Source organism: Mesocricetus auratus, unplaced genomic scaffold (assembly GCF_017639785.1).
Source record: "Mesocricetus auratus isolate SY011 unplaced genomic scaffold, BCM_Maur_2.0 Super-Scaffold_4256, whole genome shotgun sequence".
NCBI classification, from domain to species: domain Eukaryota; kingdom Metazoa; phylum Chordata; class Mammalia; order Rodentia; family Cricetidae; genus Mesocricetus; species Mesocricetus auratus.
In genome coordinates this window covers 32754872-32775074 of record NW_024429182.1, presented here as the reverse complement: position 1 = coordinate 32775074, position 20203 = coordinate 32754872, and the positions used below count along the sequence as shown (strand labels likewise).

The window sequence follows — 20203 nt, the reverse complement described above, 5'->3', positions numbered from 1 at the left end:
TTCTGAACACCCGGAAATCTGGATTTACAATGGAAATGTTGACAGTTTCTGAAATCAAACAGCACTCAATCACTAATTTTCTTTGAGGGTAAGATTTGTACCCTGCTGGGCCTATAATTTTGTTTTCTCTTTTTGTGCTGTTCATGTGTAAATATTGCCAATTTCATTTGACACAAAGAAGGAAAACAACTTAATTTTGTTTCTAAGCTGATGAATGACACAGAGTCCCCTCTAGAGGAGGTGGTGTGATATAAGCTTCCTGACAATGATTTAGGTGGGGGGAGGAACAAATCATTTCAAATGTTTGTAACAAGGAAACAAATTTATTGATTTTTAAAAGACAAGACACCATTTTGTTTTGAAAAACACAAGAAAGCTAGCCTGAGTTCAAGTCTGAAATATTCAGAAAAAATCCTACTAATATCTTTAGTATGTTCCAGTCATTTGTTTAAACAACACACTAAAAGTTAATATATATTTTTATAATTATAAAAGTTCCCCAGTTATTGTACAGTACACAATACAAATCGCCCACAAACTAGTATTTAGCTCCTGCCAATCTTGAGAGGACATGGTATACTAAAAGATTTAGCGTTTCTCACAAAAATCACATCAGGAAATACGTATTTACAAAATCAAATACATTATACAAAAAACCATCACATGTTATTCGGTAAAGATGTTTTTAAATAATTAAAAAGTTTATTCAACTGTAGTCCAAAAACTGGAAAAGAACATTACATTATCTCACACATACAATCTCTACAAAAGTTGCTTACCTCATTTACATAATATATTCAGTCGATTGTAAAATAAATGCTCAAATATCTCCTAGTGTTACTATGTCGTGTGCTTGTGGGACTGAAGAATGTATTCTGCCACTTACTAAGTGAAATTTAAATGATGGCACTTAAAAAAAATACAGTATTTAAAAAAAAACACAATGAAAGAAGTTTTACCTAGAAGGTACGAAAGCCCTGAGTGATAGTGGAGTTACTGATTGGTAAGCGCTACAATTAACCTAATTAAAAGTTTACCACCTCAGGCACAAATTCCCAAGTGTTCTCAAGGCACTCACTTAAGTTTCTGGAACCAACTCATTGGTTGCCACCATAGGTCCAAATCGATGATGGAGATGAGCAGAGAAAATAATCTGCTTTGGTACAAAAGATGCTTTTTAAATGAATAAAATTTAATACCTTCCTCATTGGATTATATAAAATTGCGTGTGGTAGGCTAAAACAAGGCAATCATTTGCTCAGAAATGCTAATTGATTCAAGGAAAATTTACTTGGTCATCAAAAGTCAATCAGAGTTTTATTTTTGCTTTCCTCCCAAGAATCAAACTTCTCACAGAGATTTGTTGTCATTATTATTAAGCTACATAAATGATTCTTACCAAATATTTCATTACTCAGGGCTTCCAATCCCAACATCATACTTTATTAGAAAAAGAAAAAGAAAACAAAGGAAAGAGGGGAAAAGATTCAAATATCAGAACTAAATAGAAGAGACAAAACATTTCTTTTAAAAAGACATATCACCAATCCCTTTAAACAAAAGGAGAATCAATCCTAGGCAGTCACTTTGTAAGCGGCTTTTACTATTTAAGTAAAATTGGTAAACTAAACTCAGGTCTACTGGCACATAAAATCACTAGCAGCAATGGGCAAGGCATGCAAACTGAGAAGCATTTACAGTAAATCATCATGAAGATTAAAAAGAAGAGAGCTAAAGTAAAACCCTTTGAGTATTGCATGGTAACACATGAGTAATTTGCATGGTCTGACTTCCTCAACTGCCTAAAAGCAACGTGCGGACACTTGCACTATGCAACTGACATCAGCAGACATCGGAATAGGTTATGCTCCTGTTTGGGCCCAATGAGGGCAGCGTGAACACATCTGCAGACAACACTGCTCTGTGTTCTGTCACACAGAGGAGGACAAGATCAACTGTCCAGAAACTTTGTCAAAGAAACCAGCAATGTTGTAAGCAGAATGACATTCAGAGATATCTGAAGCAGTAGTCACAGCCTCTCCTGACAGAAGTGCTTAAAGCAAGTGAGTGCCTTGCTCGCCACTCTGTCTCTCTCTGTCTTATTAGTATTAACATTTTGGAGCATAGATAAAACTATGCTCCACATGAATTTCCAAACAATATTTTATGATAGATGCAACTCCAAAGAGCCTAACTGTCCCAAGTTCAGTTGTGTTCGTTGGAACTCATTTCTTCATAAGGCTTCACTTACACTTGTACTTTCTAAAGCTAAATAAACAAGATCTTTTGTTTTGGGAAAAAAAAAGAAGAAATGGAATCCTTTATTTTCTCATACCTTTTAAAGGCAATCAGGTACCTCCAGTGTGCAGAAATCTGTTCCAATATAGGCCTGCACGGGCCCAGTGTGTGTCCTCCTTTTCTAGAGAGTTGTGTGATGCTAGAAAAGTCCATTTCTGTCTTCTGTAAACAGTACACTTACTTAGATGGCAGTGAATATTTGGGAATAAATACATTGAGCCCTCTTGAAGGAAAATTAAGAGTTGTGTATAAAATGCAAGTGTTCGGCATGGAGACACTTTCTTTTCTGACCCCCCCTTTAAAAAACAGTGTAATTAGACATTTGGATATAGAGGCTATTTTACTTTTTTAAGTCTAAATAAATGATCTGAAAGGCTTTCATCCCCCATTGTATATCTTACAATGCTCAAAGGGTTAATACAAGGCATTACAGCAAAGGGCTTTTCGAAGACTAGAACTAAGCATTGAACTAATGCTTCAGTTCCAGTCTTTTAAAAACTCACCAGACTCGCAGAAATACTAGGGTTCTGTTAATGGGTTGTTCTACCATGTACATGGAGGTTGCTCTGATCCAGTCACAGCCCGGCGTTTAACAACACTGCATGCCAGCCCTCCTCCCCCATACTCTGATGTGATCCACAGAGATTAGAAGACTTCTGATTTTCATTTCTGGATGGCTGTGATTTGCTCAGAAGAATTTGGGGAGGGGGAGGTTATCACAAAGACAATCTGTTATAGGTAACCACTGCCTTATCTCGTGTACAAAAGTGGCTAGTCAAGCTTTTGACTTCCTATTGTGTCCACGTAATGAGGACCACCACAGTGACACACTTGCTTTCTTTTACACTGATATTTCAAGCACAACGCTATTTTAGACATTTCAAATAATGAGAATCATCTCTTAAAGACTGAAAGTACACTATGCACTTCCAGAGAGTGTGTTCATGTAAAAAGGCCCACGGTGACAGCATGGAAGCTGTGCCCACTCCTGATTGACATCTACAGCATTCTGCAAGAACGTGTGCAGTTTTGCACATCTACTACAAATCAAAGGCAGGTAATGTTGCACACTACTAACTTTAGGTATGCAGCAAGAAAACCATTTGTTTTACTTCTGTTTTTAAAGTACACCATCTAAAGAGAGGTGCATGAACCGTGCTATACAGTACAAGGAAAATCACAAAAAGGAACGCAGATTTCTGAAAAGGCAGTAAGACTCATCATACAGTCAATCCAAACATGATTTGGATGCAAATCCTGAAGTTATTAGTAACTTGGTATCCAAAGGGGGGACAAAAAGCTGGGCCCTGTGTTCCCAGGAGAAGGTTCACCCATTCCACCCATTGTTCACTGGTTTTGGAAGTGCAAATCTTTTGGCTCTAATTCTCAATGTATTTGCTGATATTAAACTATACCTATGATACTCAAATTTATTACATGGAAATATCTCTTTTGAAATGTACCAATAGGTTTCATGAACCTCTCTTCCCTTTTCCTCATCAGAAGTATAGAATTAGGTTCATATTCATGTATTTCAAGATTAGCATTTGACTACAATGCCAAGAAATATCAGAAGTCCTTAAAATGTGTATTGTGTCAATAAGTCTACTAGGAGACTGTGAGTGGCTGGTATTTAGAAAAGTCAGTTTCAGTGAATGGAAAATGGAAACAAAATGTTAAATGCTTACAACAAATGCGATTATTCTAATTTATGTCTGCATATAGATTATTATTTTTGTTTTCTAATATATTTCACAACTCAAATCCAAAATTGGCGTGTGTGCAAGTGTATACTATGAACAACTAGAGGTGTCATAAGCCATAGGTATTCTGTTAAGTGTACTGGTTAGAACTATCTACACTGGTGTAAAAAGATTAATGTCCCTACATATTTATAAAATATTTCAGAATATTGTAGAGTCAATTTCAACCATAATTATGCTTATTAATTTCTACCCTGTCCTAATTTAGAACAAACCATGAACAAATGGAAGAAATGTTGAATTCTGGAGGGCCACTCAGTCCCTCACTCCCATGAATCTAAATCTGTCCATTGTCAGCAGATTCCTTTCATAATATAAGTATCTCCAACATTAAATTAAATGAAACAGTGATACAAATACATTTAAAAACCAACCAACAAACACAGTGAAACCAGTAAATACATTTGGTCCAATAGAGACATGATGTCATCTGGGGATGACAGGTATAGACAGGAAATGGAAAGACCTCAGGAGGAAGAGTCACAACTAAGGGAGCTATGTTATGATTTAAATTCTACGTGTAAACATTTTCTAACTTACAATGAAGTAGATCCATGCTGTTTTGTAGCTTATGATGGATTATGCAGGAGAGGGGGTTGCAAATTCATTGCCTTTGGGAATCTTCAATAAATGAAGTGATGCTTGGATGCCAGTGAAGACTCAAGTGTGAGTAAATTACTTGATACAAAATATGAACCCACTAAAAACTGTATTTGTGACATTTAAATTTTACTTAAGAAATGCTGTTGATCTTCAGAAGTTTGAGACAATCAGGCAATGACAGTTTCAATACACTGTGTTTCCTGATAAGCCATTTGGTATTTTAACTTTCCAGATTGGCTCAGCCTCTTCTCCTCAACCATACCCTTCACCCAACCCGACTGGAAAGATTAAGTCTTCATTTTATTATAGGCCTCAGTATTAATTTATATATCATTTTGTGCTTTCCTTCCCTTTTTTGGCTTTATTGATTTTGTTATTTATTGATTTACACTGATTTATTTTTATAGTTACTTAAAAGGACGTATCCTATTTTGTTGTTGAGAGAGTGCTTAAAAGAATCTTGGTTTTTCATGCAAAACAAAATGTGATGAGCCTATACTCTTTAGGATCTCACCTTCCTACTGTAGCAGATTCCTGCTCCGTGTGTATGTGTGTGTGTGTGTGTGTGTGTGTGTGTGTATGTATGTGAGTGCATGTGTGTGTGTGTGTATGTGTGCAGAGAGACTCAGACACACAGAAAGACATTTAGACTGAAAAGATGCACTTCAATAAGTACCTGCTCATTCTGTTAGCTTTCTAGAATTGTAACTAGATAAGAATGGTTTAAAACATATGATGCTTATGTAACATATTTGTATGAAAATTAGCCTGTTAGTCCATACCCTTAGCAATCTGATTTATAATCAAGTGATATTCAGCTCCAAGGATAAAACACAGACAAGTCCACTCACAGTCACTCAGAGAGAAACTGAAGTTTTTGTCTCTTTGTTTTGCTTCATTTCCCCCTAAATTCCCCTTGAAGAACATGTGACCTGTCCTTATTTCAGGAAGCTGAGCATGACAGGCACACTTTACCAAATGGATTGATGAGTTATTCACACGAACAAAATAAACCTTACTAAACCTTAGCTCAGTTCTGTTTTAAGGCACCATGTAATAGCCGAGGTACGATGATCCCTGATGTACATTCTTCAATGGCAATGGTCCATCCAGCCACCTATCCAAATCCTACAGAATCGGGGTCAGCAACAGTGAGGTGTGCCAGTCACACTGCCTTTAGGTTCTGTGTAAAATTTAAATCCATGTACTTTAGAAACCAGGAAATAACAATATGCAGTTCGCTACATTCCTTGCATTCTATACATTTTCTTTTATAATAGCAGCATATTGAACTACTATTAGAAAAAAGACCTGGAATAAAAGAAAGTCATCCAAATGGAATGGTTTCCTGTATGTCCAGCTCAGTATAAGTAGCATGTACATTTAAAAAAAAAAGTCAAGTCATTTTTCAGCTTCAGTATCTAACTATAACAGCCCCACTTAACAGCAGAATGCATCTGTGCAGTGGTCCCAATACAGAATCAGTAGTCTTTAAACAGAGGAATTGGTATGCAAATAATAGTTAAAAGTCAATGTCTAACGGAAGCTTGCATTGTTAACATGGTTTAATAGTTATGTACACAAATTATGTACATATTAGCATAATCTCTTGCCATTCTGTCATTTACCCTGAACTGATAAATGCACAGCTCAATTTTTTTCAGAGAAAAATAGATGACCTTCCCAACCCTCTACCACTATAATAAAAACGCTCTGTATTCTCTCCGTACTCCAAAATGTTATCAAAATAGTGTCTTATGGTTCTGTCCAATGAGAAGCACCTTTCAGAAGCACATTTGATGCTTCTGCTGCCAGATGGGCATGCCTCCAGTGTAAATCAAAGAAATTCATTTCTTTTGATATTTCACAGAAGTGCATCTAATTAAAAAACTTACACAGAAAATCATACACCAAGACTAACAATCAACAATAAAATATTTTAAGCTACAAAATGTAAATTACTTTTTAATTATGAGAAAACAAAAACAGTGATATTACGTGTTGTAAAAATCCTTCTTGACACCTGAAACTAAGGAGGGGACAAACTCTTATTATTAAAAGGCAAATAATTGTGTTAAAAAAAAACCTGGAAAAATACATACATCCATTCCATTTCACAACTCCAAAAAGGTAATGTTCAGCACAGATAGACTTTTGACAACAGTCAACCTTCAGGCTTGCTAAAATTTCAGCTTAAGCCCAGTATCAGTGGGGGTTAAAGTAAGCTGCAAATGTTGTTTTCCTGCTGTTAGACTGCGGTGTAGGTGTTGCCCGTGGCGCTGCACTGCCGGATGGTCTGGGTGCTTGTGACGATGTGCTCGCTGTGGATGGGACTCAGCAGACTGGGCTGCACACCACTCTCCAGAACCGGCTGCATGCAGCCGACTTGGAACGCCTGGCTCAGCTCTGTCTTCTCTCTTTTGGCCTGAGGCTCTGAAGAATCATCCAGATCTTCATCCATCTCACTTTCTACTTCACTGCCTTCATCTGCACAAACAAATACCACCAGAGGACACACTTCAGAATGACCCGAGTACACCAGCCCAACTCTCCCACGGGGAGGAATCCTGTAGGCTTTCCTCTCAGGCAATTTTATTCCCATTAGTGCTACAGTGAGAAGACACAATTCTTTCAGATGTTTGGATTTTTACATAAAATGTCTGTATTGAATAATGGCATAAATCGTGGCAACACAAAGTAGTCACTTTGGCATATTATACTGGTTTTGGAGGGCACACAAGAATTTATATTATGTTTTGTCCATGATGACTTGAGGCCTGTGTTTTTCCACAGAACTACTATACTGTGACTTACAGCAAACACCAAACTGAATAAATTAAGAAAAAGCTAAATAATGAAGTGGTAATATGAGATTTAAAAAATGCACAAAGGACTTCTTTGCTTGTAACATTAATACTATAATACTTGCAACCCATTTCTGGAAATTAAACATATAAAACTTTCACTTTTTTGTCCAAATTTTATTACATTGATACTGATATAACCAATTTTGTGGAAAAAACCCACAAAACTTCATGTTTCATTTGTAACCTGGGGAAGTCCCAGGGTTAGGGGTAAATAGAACTAGCTGCACTCCATCAAAGAGGTGATGGCAGATCACAAATTCTGGCCTCCATTTTCCAAACTGAAAACTATCAAAACCATATAGGAAGCAGTAGGGAGAGGGCAAACTCCACTGCGAGCAGGCCAGGGATGGGTAGAATGGGGGAATCCCTTTATCCATCTTGATGCAGATAGAAACAGCCCTGAGAAAACAGTCTGAGCAAACTTAAGAGTACTAGATCTACGTGACTTGAATCTGTCATCTCTGAATGGCAGGGTTCCTTAGGATAAGCAACAGTGCAATCTGTAAAGCAAACCCTTTCTCCGATCCTCAGACAATCAATGCAATTCTAGACACATCTGTACTCCCATTCTGGGAACCCACTTGAGTTTGTGTACAAAAGCTACAATGAGATACTCCTGGAGTTGACCAAATTTGTTGAATCCTTCACTTGATGAGTAAGGCTGAGGTAAGTGACCACCTACTTATTTTCCTGAGGGGATACTACTACATTCCACAGGTTGTACCTCTGAAGCAATAACATACTGGGGGAATCTAATGTTCTAATTTTCCTACTCTGGTACTAAAATAGAAATTGAGCTACAGCAGTGGTGACAGCAACTTGTTAGAGAGATGTTCACAGAGTGATGATGCAAACACGCTCTCTAGCACGATGCTTCCTGCTCAACAGACACAGAAGGGACGCACTTAGAAAAAGAGTGCTGCATCTCTTTGCAGACTCTCAAGTCCTTCCTCTGGCCGCAGTTTCTCTAGAGACCTTTGGTTAGAAGGTGTAACTGCAGTTGTCCCTAGAAAACTAATAACTATAACAATCCTCAAGTTCCAAGCAAGATGGCTATATTCACTGTGGTGTTGGTTAACTGAAACACGTTATGATTTAAAATTGCATCATCATTTTCATAAGTTCCTCTTATAAATTTGAGTAGGATTTATGTGTTCTAGTCTCACTCAACTCACCTTTGGCCCTCCTTTTTATTGCATTGTCTTATTGACCATTTGGTTCTTTGGGAGTGCACATTGTGTATACATAGCAGCACACCCAGATTGACAATGCCAGGATTGAAATCTATTTATCCTTCTCAACTGAACTACTGCTCATTGTTGTTTGACAATAAACATCACTACTACCTCTGAGTTCTTTTTCCATTGGAAAGTTAACTGACTAGTAGATGGGTAAGCTAAAGGATCTTTTCCTTGCCTGGCCTTGAATAAAAGTCTCTGGTCCAATTTTAGAATTTTCTTCTAGGATTTTGGTCATGGTTAATAACTTTTTATTTATATTGAACTTCTGTGAGGAAGTCTGAAACTGCATTTCAATTCAATCTTCTGCAATCAATCCACTTCACATGAAGAAGACATGCAGATAGAGGGAAGAGACCGCAACGTCATGCGGGACGCCAGAGACAACCAGCTGCTGCTTCCACCCAGGTGTGCTCACTGTGTGCAGAGGATTCAAGTGATGCACAGTCATGCTGCTTCCTCTCACAGCATCTCAGAGTCCTTCAGAGTTTCCAGTTCTTACCTTTATCCAGATTTCCAGGAGACACAGCATTTAAATCGCCAAACTGCAGAATAACAGACATTTGTGCAATAGTTACTATTTGACAGAATAAAACAACACTCTGTCTGTGGTAAGAACACCACTCCATGGCTTTTTAAGAGTGTTGAACTGCTGACCATTCTGATCTCTAACTACAGAGGTCACATAATTTTCCAATCAAATGTGTCAAATTTGAAGTTTAAAATAGGTCGCAATTGAGCTGTCTTCACCTTCTGAGCTAGGATAACAATTTTCTTTGGCTTCCATGCTCCGTTTTACTTTTATTTCAATTCAGCAATGAAGAAACAGGCCTGGCTGACCTGGATGGTGATGGGTGTGATGAAATAAAATTGGAAAAGCCCCAGTCATACAGTATACATCAGCGCCTCTTCTCATGCTCAGCCAGTGAGTCCAACTGGGACTATCATTGCTGGAGCAAGTTCTAGCAATTGTGGGGACTCTCATTAGTGGGAGTGACAAGTACAATGGGAGACCCAGAACTGAGATGTTCTTTAGCTCACATTCTAAAATTTGAAGCTTCTCTAAATTAATTGATGCTCTTATTTACCAAGACTTTTAAGAAAAGGAAAGGCATTTGCTACAAGCACTTCTAACAGAAGTTCTCAACACCGTGGAACAATTAATAGCCATGGGCATAGCTGTTCCTTTCTATGTTGGTTCAATAGCTTGATGATAATTTAATAGCAAGAAAGTACACTTTGAGTCTCTCAGGGGGAACAAAGATAGATACACTAAATAAAAAGCTGATTAACGGAGGTACAAAGCTAATCCCAAAGAAGTGAAGTGAAACGCAAAGCATCTGCTTTTAGAAAAGATTCCATAGCATTTTTTACAAAGTAGTTATTAGAAATTCAGATTTCTCAACAGACTTAAAAAGGATGAGACAGAAATTCTACTTACGTTCGGAAGTTTGCTTATAAAGAGTTCCATGATAGGAGTATATTTTTCATCTACAAGGTCTGTCTATAAAGTAATAAAACTGATCTTATTTTGCAAACATGTACACGTTGTTTCTTTTCCCACCTAAATAAACAGTATATGCCACAGTAGCTACCCTTGGAGCTTATACATTTATTCCAAGGTAAGCTTATGCATAATTCCAGAAAGTTCACACTGTCATCTCACTTCCAATTATGACTCCATATTTTTGTTCACTACACTTGGCCTTGGACATTCTTATTTGCTCATAAAGAGTTTCATATTCAAATAAAATTCATCTTTACCACAGTTGAAGATATTTATAATAATATATCCTTTTACTCCTTATGGTTCCTAGCATTACACAAGCAGATTAAGGGAAGGCATTCCACTCCACCTCTAAGCCACTGGTAAGCAGCTTTACCAGAATAAATGCATAGCTTTTCCAGGTGACTGCTTCTGCGCGAGGGGCCTCCTGAACATGTAACTCCCATTTCATTTGTTGGAGATGCTGTCCCACTACTGCACAGCTGTATCTTACTGGGCAACAGTCATAGTTACTCAACTGCTGTTTTGAAGACCATCCTGTGTACATGGACCAAAATCCTATGCACATTTAAATAAAATTCAAAGTATAAATTCTTTATGATTTTTGAATCACAGAATATAAAACAAAGCAACAAATATTTAAAGGGATTATTTATCCACCATGGATCTTAGTTCTTACACACTAGGCATCTGGTTTACATGTCATGAGAGAGATTGAGTGCTTTATATTTCAGAGTTTTTTTAAATGTTAGAATATTTGCAATCATATAATGATTATGGATGGGACCTAAATATAAACAGAAAATTCATTTGCTTCGTATATAGTTTATATCCTTAGACCAATAGCAATCTAAGATATTATTTTTAATGTACATGATTTTTGAGTGTAACACATCACATGAAGCTAGGGGTAGTTGACACTTGTAGAGTTATAGTGGCACTCAAAACTGTCACATTTTGAAGTATTTTTAAGTTTTGGATTATGATGGTTCAAATTATACTGTATTTGTCAATAAAAATCTCTTAACATAATTCATTACTACATGCAAAGATTTTCCTTAGAAATTTCCCGCTTAACTTAAATGTGTCTGACTATTCGTAATCCTGAAAATAAAACCCCCCAAACTTGAAACCACCTATTGTTACTGTCATTAGCAAAACAGCATTCACACACACACAGAGCTTTTCAAAATGTTCTGTGCTGGACGATGAGCAAAAAGCAGGAAAGACCCTGCCAATGCCCTTAAATATCTCTGGGATTAATATCAAAATTTTACACACACACACACACACACACACACACACACACACACACACAGCAAATGAAGACAACAGATAAGAAATCAAAGAAATCAATTAAAGAAATGCAGAGATTTTAATAGCCTAAGGAGAGATTTTTTATATGCATGTCACATGTGAGGAATAGGGGCAATTAATTTCAACCCTTATAGTTAGGCTGGGTAAGATTCAGAGTCAGTTCATTTGTTCAATTATTCAATAAATATTTAATGAGCACTTATCACATTTTGAACACTGACCCAATTGTCATCAGTCAATCAGTCAGATCAATTTGTAAAATAACTGTAAATGGGGGGGATAATGGGGGGGGGAGTGGAGGGAGGGCACAGGAGGAGGGGAAGGAAAGGGAGAGGGACCTGGAACTGACTTGTGAAGCAACCTTGTTTTAATCTAAATTTAAACTTAAGAATAAATAATAATTAAAAAAGAAATTTCCTTTTAAATTGTTTTGTTCTGCTCACAATAAAATCTAATATAATCGTATGAAAGTCTTAAAAAAAAAGAAGTTGCTTCTGGTACGAAAGCTGGGTGGGCTAGCAGGAAAATGAGGCAACCCAAGAAACCTTAGTGGTCATGAATGAGAACTGGAAATCAATTGTGTAGATTTAAGGTTCAAGCAGCTGACCATATAGAAAGGCATGCGGGGCACAAAGAGAGCATGTAGATGCCATGGACCTGCATCAGGCCAGAAGAGAAAGACGCAATACAAGACATGGATAGAAATTAACAAGAGGGACTCACGAGAAAGCTCAGGTTTTTTAAAGCTCTAGTTCCAGAAGTTGATGAAGCTTCTTTTGTAGAGTTTTCCTGCTATAGAAAGGACCCGAGCAGAGAGGAGCTACTGTTCACTGATGTGGCACATATACAGAGTGCACTTACTAGTGGTCCAGTACACAGTATGCTATCTTCCAAGTAATTGTGGCCTCACAGGGCACTTAAATACACTTTATTGAAGAAGTATTTCCTAGGAGCTCCATCTAACGTACCTCATTCCCAATGTCAGTGTGACACAAAATGCAGTCAGTCCGGAGAATGAAATATAAACTAAAATTGAGAATGTCAAAATGTATGGGTTCCACGACCAGAATATTTTTAAATTCCTCATGCAATGAGTTATCTTTGTCTTTTCTTGTTCATTATGAGAGAGAATCTCATGTAGCCCAGGTTAGTTCTGAACTCACTATCTGAAGTTGGACTTGAACTTTCTGCCTCCTGCCTCTACATTCAAAGTGCTGAGATTACAGGTATATGTTACCATGCCACTCTGTCATACAGTTTTGCATAGTCTGTAAGACTCCTCCTCTTACTCCTGCCATTTTACAGTCATATATGAAGTCTTTCATTTATTCCTATTAGTTAACATTCAATTCAAGCCTAGCTATGACTGCCTAACCCTAATTATATTGATGTTCTTCCCTAACATTGGTATTTTCTTTCTAATTGACTTATTTCCTCATTCTATTTTGAATGACTGAATTAATTTGCCTCTGATTATCACTTTGGCTACATACCAAAAAATACTGCTGGATTCTCTGTAATATTTGATTCAGTATTCAAAGACTGTGAGCTATTTTTTCTGTTACAATACAGTATTATTAAAGCCTGCATTATGCTTTGTTTTCTTTTCTGTTTATTTTAGTGCCTGTGTTCACTTCTGTTGGTCCAAAAAGCAATGGTCTAATTATACAAATTATTGCTTGAAATTATAAATACACAATCAATTAAATCTTAGTAAAAGGCAATCAAATACAGTCTTAGGCAATGCACAGAATTTCAATATTTATAAACTTGTGCAAAAAGGAATGGGAATGGAACTAAGATCAAGTACTTACTATGTGTCTGTCTGCTTCTCTATCTACCCTATCTACCTCATAAAGCCAGCAACTGGGAATCTGGCTGCTGGGTTCTGACAGTGTAGACCTCACAGTATCACAGAGTAGTGCTAACACAAGCAAGATTTCCCAGGTCTTAGTTGCTGCAGCCGGTGATGTGGGGTGGTACTCACAAAACTGTCTGGAAGACAAGGCTGAATCCTACTCCTTACCATGACTCGGCCTTCACTTTACCTAATTTAAGCACAATATTCACATAAATAAACTGTCTTTTTGTAGTGATACTTTGTTTATGTTATAACAAGTAAAGCTTACCTGAAGATCAGAGCACAAAGTTAGCCATACTAGTTAGCCATAGAGGCCAAGCAGTGGTCGTACACACCTTTAATCCTAGCACTCAGGAGACAGAGGCAGACGGATATCTGTTAGTTCTACCTGAGCAATACAAAATTAATCCAGTCTAAGAGAGAAACAGAACTCACACAAAGGTGATCCCAGCACTTGGGATCTTTAATACCAGCACTAGAGAGGAATATAAGGTGGGAGAAGACAGGAGCTCAGTGGAGTCTGAGGTTTGGTGAAGACAGATGCAGTGTGGAGATGCAGTGTGATGTTTGGTGGATGGCCCCTTCTGTCTGATCATTGGTAGAGGTGAGAACTCTCTAGTGGCTGGCTGCTTTGCTTCTCTGATCTTCAGTTTTAACCCCAATATTTTCTCTGGGCTTTTATTATTCATGCTACAGTTTTTAGGCTTGTTTTACTGATGACAAAATTAAGACTCAAGTAAGAATAAATATAACCTTTTAGCTATCCAATTAAAGTGATGAGTACAGCAGAACAAAAATACACAGGATATGGACCAGCTTGATTGGATTTAAATCACAATTCTTCTACTACAAGCTAGGTAACTCTAGGTCAATTATACCATTCGAGTTTCTGATCTCCTTATCTACAAGTTAGACAGGGTTATCACCAAGTTTAAATATGCACATTTACCCAAAGGTGTTGAACAGAGACAAAGCCAGACTGTCTTCACACCCAATTTCCCATTACTGTGGATAAAGCCCTAATGTTTCATTCCATAACCATTAGAAAATGGTTTCAAAATGAAGTCCTCTTAGTTGAGTAGGGCTGTAGGAATCATGAGGTTGCTGACACTATACATTCCATGGAGGGTTGGGTTGGAAGTGATTTTTTTTAAACATTGATTAAGATTCTTCTGATGTAAACAAACACCGTGATAAGGATTGGATGGGACAGGGAAGGGGCACACCTATGCTGAGTGTTTTCAGGGAAGGAGAAGACTAGGCAAGCAGAAATTGTGAGCAGCTGAGATGAGATCTGGCTAATTTCTTTCACTTCCACTCTGAGAAGTGAGGAATGGAACAAGGCCTTTAAAGTTTCCCACACAGAGGTAGGGAAATTGCTCACATGCAGATGTCGAACTTCCCAAGTCAATTATATCTTTTCAATCTTCTGTTATGGGCTTGAATTTTGGGACATTCTGGATTTTACAAGCCACATACAAGCTCAATGGTGGTCCATGCTCCATGAACTAAGGCTAAGGTTAGGTAATAGCAACTATTTCAGATGCTTTTGATGGAGGTGAGGTGGGGTTTAAAACTTGAATCTTAAGGTGTTCTGAGCATTACTTTCCTTAAATATCTCCCAAATGAGAAGAAAGGTCATCAAACCATTTTGCAATTAACATGGCTACAAGGTTTTAACAACTGGGGTGGGGGTTGCTGGCTTACAGTAATTTCCAACTTTATTCTGCATGGAATATTGATGTTTACTTGGAAACTTAACTGGGTTTGCTTTCTCTTGTGTGTGTACCTTTCTATATATTTTCTAAGAGTTTTCGTTGAAAAAAAAAAAAGACCAAGATTTCTGTCGGTTTGTTCTGTACAATGGCAGCTTTCACTCTATGACTGCTAATGCCCCACCGCTTTGGGGTTGACCTGACACCCTGACAATGTGTACATGCGGACCCACGCACTAACTAAGTGTAAGGCAATACAGGCAATAGCAGCTTTAGAAGAGAAGTTTCAAACACAGGAATGTTCACCATCATCATCAAGCCAGAGCCAGAGTCAGGAGCAGTCTGTCCTGAGCCCACTCTAGAGTCCTGGTTTGCCTTTCCCTAGGTTGGCCCCACCGTCCTCCCCCAAGAATTCGGTTGGAGGTTTCTTTTTGGAGCCTTTTTGCCTCCTACAGTCTACCTTCCTGCTATACAGCTGTTTTCTAGAATCTGAGAATTCCCTGCCCAATGGCCGTGAGTTCCTCCCCAGACCCAGACCTGTGAAAAACTCTTCAGAGATAAGTGTCTGTGTGTGTTGGGGGTTGGGGAGGTAGCAAGTCATTTGCAAGGTACAGAAAAATCCTGAACACTAGCCTGAGTAGAATAAGAGAGATGTGTAAGGTCAGAGGCCACTGCATCTGTGTCTCCATTTTCTGGCATGGACATTGAAAAGAGACAGAAAGTTAAATGTAAGCCACATGTCCTTTTTATCAACATAGATCTGTTAAAAACAGATGGATAGAAAACATTGTATTTATAGTTGATTCCCAATGCCCCAATGTCTCAAATATTTCGACCTATGAAACTCCTGGTCCTGCAAATGTTAGGTTGAGACTGGAAGAACACACTTTATGCAAAAAAAAAACCCTACATATATAAGTGAAAGAACCATGTTCATTACCTGATTGATTCACAACGAAGCTATGTGCAATATCTAGTAGCAAAGAATGGCCGCAAGGCGGTAATTTATTACAGGAGAGAAAGACTGTGATCATAACCAGCTGTCTTAGTTAGGGGTTTATTATTGTGAAGAGACACTGTGACCACAACAACTCTTAGAAAGGAAAACTTTAATTGGGGCTGGCTTACAGTTTAGAGGTTCAGTCCATTATCACCATGGGGGGAAGCAAGGTGGCATGCAGGCAGATGTGGTACTAGAGATGCAGCTGAGAGTCCTACATCTGGATCCACAGACAACAGGGAGAGGGCCACTGGGCCTGGATTGCGCACTTGAAAGCTCAAAGCCCACTCAAATGACACACTTTCTCCAATAAGGTCACACCTACTCCAGCAAGGCCACATTCTAACCCTTTCTAATAATGTCTCTCCCTATGAGCCTGCTTAGGGGGGAGGGGGAAAGAGATTGGGGTGGTAGGGTGGTGGTGGTAGTGGTGGCATTTCATTCAAACTAACACAAGGCAATAATTACCCAGAGAGACAATGAGATTGAGCAGGATTGGAAACATGGTCTCTTCAAGACAAATGTGAGTTAGATTTGTAGAGCTTACATATTCTTGTTGAGAACATCTTTCCTGGCATTTTGAGCATAGTATTTTAGTAAAACAATGGTATGGAAAAGGAGAAAAGAGTCATTTCCTTAAGAACTTTCCCACTCAAAACCACATATACATCTGTAATCACAGCACTCAACAGGCTGACTTAGGAGGATTGCCATGAGTTGGAGGTCATTAAGCAAGTTCCTATTATAAAATAGAAGAAATAAACAACACAAAGACCTTTCCCACCCAGAACAAGGGCAGTTTACCTTTACTAGCAGGACCAGTAACCACCACCTTCTCTACAACAGAGAACCACAGTACAATAAAGTCAACTTCTCAGGGTCACTTGGAGTAGGCCCAGGATCATGAAGTATGACAAAGGAGCCAGTAGGTGGCAGTGGCATGCTTAATCTATGTTCAAGAACCTGACACTTAGCTTTTTCTTTCTCCAAACAGCCACAGGTCAAAAAAGCCAGTGGCAGGCACTAACTAATAACTGCAGAGGACTATGTGCTGAGATGTCTCTTGGGGTCTACAACAACTATTTCTGTTGTTGGGGTGTTTTAGGCAGTCTTGAATGTCTACTTTTGTTCTTTTTCCCACTTCCAGATATCCAGGGTTAGCACCCAAATAAAAGCCTAACACCTAGGAAAGGCGCTCTGAAATAATGTAGAAGAAGATACACTAGGCATGGGGAACTTTACCTTGATGGGGGAAGTCCTTCTGTGTATGTTTGTCTGATTGGTATAAATAAAGCACTATTGGCCAATAGGGAAGCAAGATAGGTGGAACTAAGAGTTGAGGAGAATTCTGGGAAACAGAGGCACAGTCAGTCAAGATGTAGAACACCAGAGGAGTAAGAGGATCGGACCCTTCCTCCGGTAAGAGAAGACCACGTGGAAATACTCAGTAGCAGTTATGGGTTAACAATTAAGTCAGAGCTAGCTGATAAGAAACCAAGCAAATGACCAACAGCTTAATAATTAATATAGTGTTTTGTGTGTTATTTGGGGGCTGAGCCAGCTTCAGGACCCAGGCAGCTAGTGGGAAGACTACACGTTACTTTACCTTCTTGAGTAAAGAAGTCTCATATATGAACCCTGATGTTGTGAAAAATTATTTTAAGGTGTTACATTTGTTTATGCTCTGGAACATTTGTTTAACAATGTAAAGATGTGTTGTTTTGTTTATGCTGCATTTGTTTAATCCTGTGAAGCTGTGATTCTTTGCCTGTCTAAAACACCTGTTGGTTTAATAAAGAGAAGAATGGACAATTGCAAAGCACAAGAACGGATAGGTGGGGCTAACAGGCAGAGAGTATAAACAGGAGGAGAGATCAAGGAGGAAAGGAAACAGGAACGAGAGAACAAGGAGAGGGGGAAGGGGCTGGCTACTTAGCCAGCCACAGAATAAGAGTGATATTAAGATAAACAGAAGAAAAGGAAAAAGTCCAGAGACAAAAGTTAGACGGGATAATTTAAGATAAGAAAAGTTGGCTAGAAACAAGACAAGCTAAGACTGGGCATTTATAATAAGATTCCATGTGTGATTTATTTGGGAGCTGGGTGGCAGGATCCTCAAAAGAACAAAGAGTGAAAAAAAAACAACATTTTGGCATTACAACATGGGGCTAGAGTAAAAGAAAATGTAACCACACCCTGAGAGCCAATAAGATGTCCTGTAAGTTGGCAGTCTGTCCTTTCATCTTTCTTTTGTATTTCTCTCAGCAATTATTTTTCAATATTTATTGTGGGATTCTCTCTATGCCCAGAGAGTATGTGTGTGTGTGTGTGGGGGGGGATATGGAGAGGTTGAAGCCCTCAGGGAAGAGGAACATAGGAAGCAGGCTGATGGATATGATCCAGAGGAAGGCTGGTGATTACACCTGGACTTGAGGTGTAACCAAAATTAAGCCCTTCCCCTGTGCTGTAATAAATAGGCAATATTATCATATGCAAAGAGAAGATGAGCAGAATGACAATCCTGGAGAAAGGCAGGCAGCAATGGAAGAGTTTTCAAAAAGCTAATCCGAGGGATCTGGTAGATGGCAGTACATAAGATGCGCGTATTCCATGACTCCTCCAGGGTGTCACACTCATCATTTACTTTCAGGTTGTCTGAATTTATGCTAATATACAAAGGCAGACTTAGAGCTGAAGCCAAAATACAAATTCTGAAAAAATTCATTTAGGTCTGGTGTCTGTGTGTGGCGGGGGGTGGGGGATACAAAGATGTTGAAAGGTATAATTTGTTGTTTTCTAATGCATTTGACCTTCCAACTGCAAATTGCTCAAACTAATATTGCATTTAGATTGCATATTCTAAATATCTAAGCAAACATGAAGGATGGGGTATCAGGATGGTTAAGAGACATCCATGAAAATCCAAGAAAGGAGCCTTGTAACAAAATGATAAAATTTTACACACTAGGCATCTGGTTTACATGTCATGAGAGAGATTGAGTATGCATACACATTTATGTTTAGGTGTTGTATGCTTTGGATACAAGGCTAATAACATAGTCCCTATTTGGAAAAATATGCAAACAATTTATATGATGATAAAATAAGTGGGTAGCATGAGCATTGGTTATTGGAGTGTGGCTGAAGCATTTTATCAATTTAGTTTCAGCACTTGCCATTTGTGACTTTTGACTTTCCACTCCTATTGGCCTTAGTGGTGAAAGGTGACACTAATACATCTTTTGCAAGGTTTGGAGTACTAATAAATGTGACTCTAAAATCACCTAGCAAAGTGACAGGATCTGAAGTCAATTAAAGTATCAGCTAGTGAAGGTAAACTTTATTACAAATAACATAGCATTTGACAAGATTCCATACATTTTCTCAGTTACTGCTATACAGATAGTTGTTTTTTCCTGCAAAAAACTCAACTTGTAATACAATTCCTGTTTTTAAAATATGCTTTAAAGTAAGTCTGCTGTTGGACAGTCATATGTTCAGTGTACCCCTAACCACCCTGGAATCCTGCTCACTGACACTGCTTGCCTTTGGTTGATTTTAGGTTACTCTTCCGTGCCTATGTGCATGGCTGTACTTCCTCCAAAGGGTACCCTTTCACTTCACAATTACTCCAAAGTCTGCCTGCTGAATTCTTACTATTCCTCTTCGCTTTTCAGTCCCTCCACTTTCATTCTGAATATATTAACTTTGATGAATCCAGGAAATATTTTCCCCAGATGGTATAATTAGATAGGTTGCTTTCCATATTTATGTTCAGACCTGGACAATTAAAGAATCATTTTGTATCTACTTTTAGATTTTGTGTCATGATTTCACTACCATAACCCAGGTTAGCCTCAAAGTTACCATTCTTTGCCCCAGGTTTGAAATGCTCACATTATAAGTATGTGGCAACATGTCTATGTCACAGTTTCTATTTTTTCCTTTTGAAACATTGACAAAAGAGGTGGTTTAGAACTAATAATATATGGGTATAGTTATGATTAAAAAGAAGTCATATGTAATTAATTCCA

The 20203-nt window shown here is 38.2% G+C and overlaps 1 protein-coding gene across 8 annotated transcripts in view; it reads right to left on the bottom strand.

Moving 5' to 3' along the window:
* Positions 1-303: 303 nt before the first annotated feature.
* The window catches only part of Rfx3 (regulatory factor X3), a 251217-nt gene continuing 231317 nt past the window's right edge, over positions 304-20203 (bottom strand). For 7 of the 8 annotated variants that reach the window (XM_040745977.1, XM_040745989.1, XM_040745998.1 and 4 more), the window contains 3 exons: positions 10211-10273; positions 9272-9314; positions 304-7151 (listed from right to left, as the gene is read on the bottom strand). In XM_040745977.1, the coding sequence (XP_040601911.1) occupies positions 6913-7151; positions 9272-9314; positions 10211-10273 (345 nt within the window). In that variant the 3' untranslated portion in view covers positions 304-6912. The remainder of the gene's footprint in view (positions 7152-9271; positions 9315-10210; positions 10274-20203) is intronic. The other variant, XM_040745960.1, reaches the window with a different exon arrangement.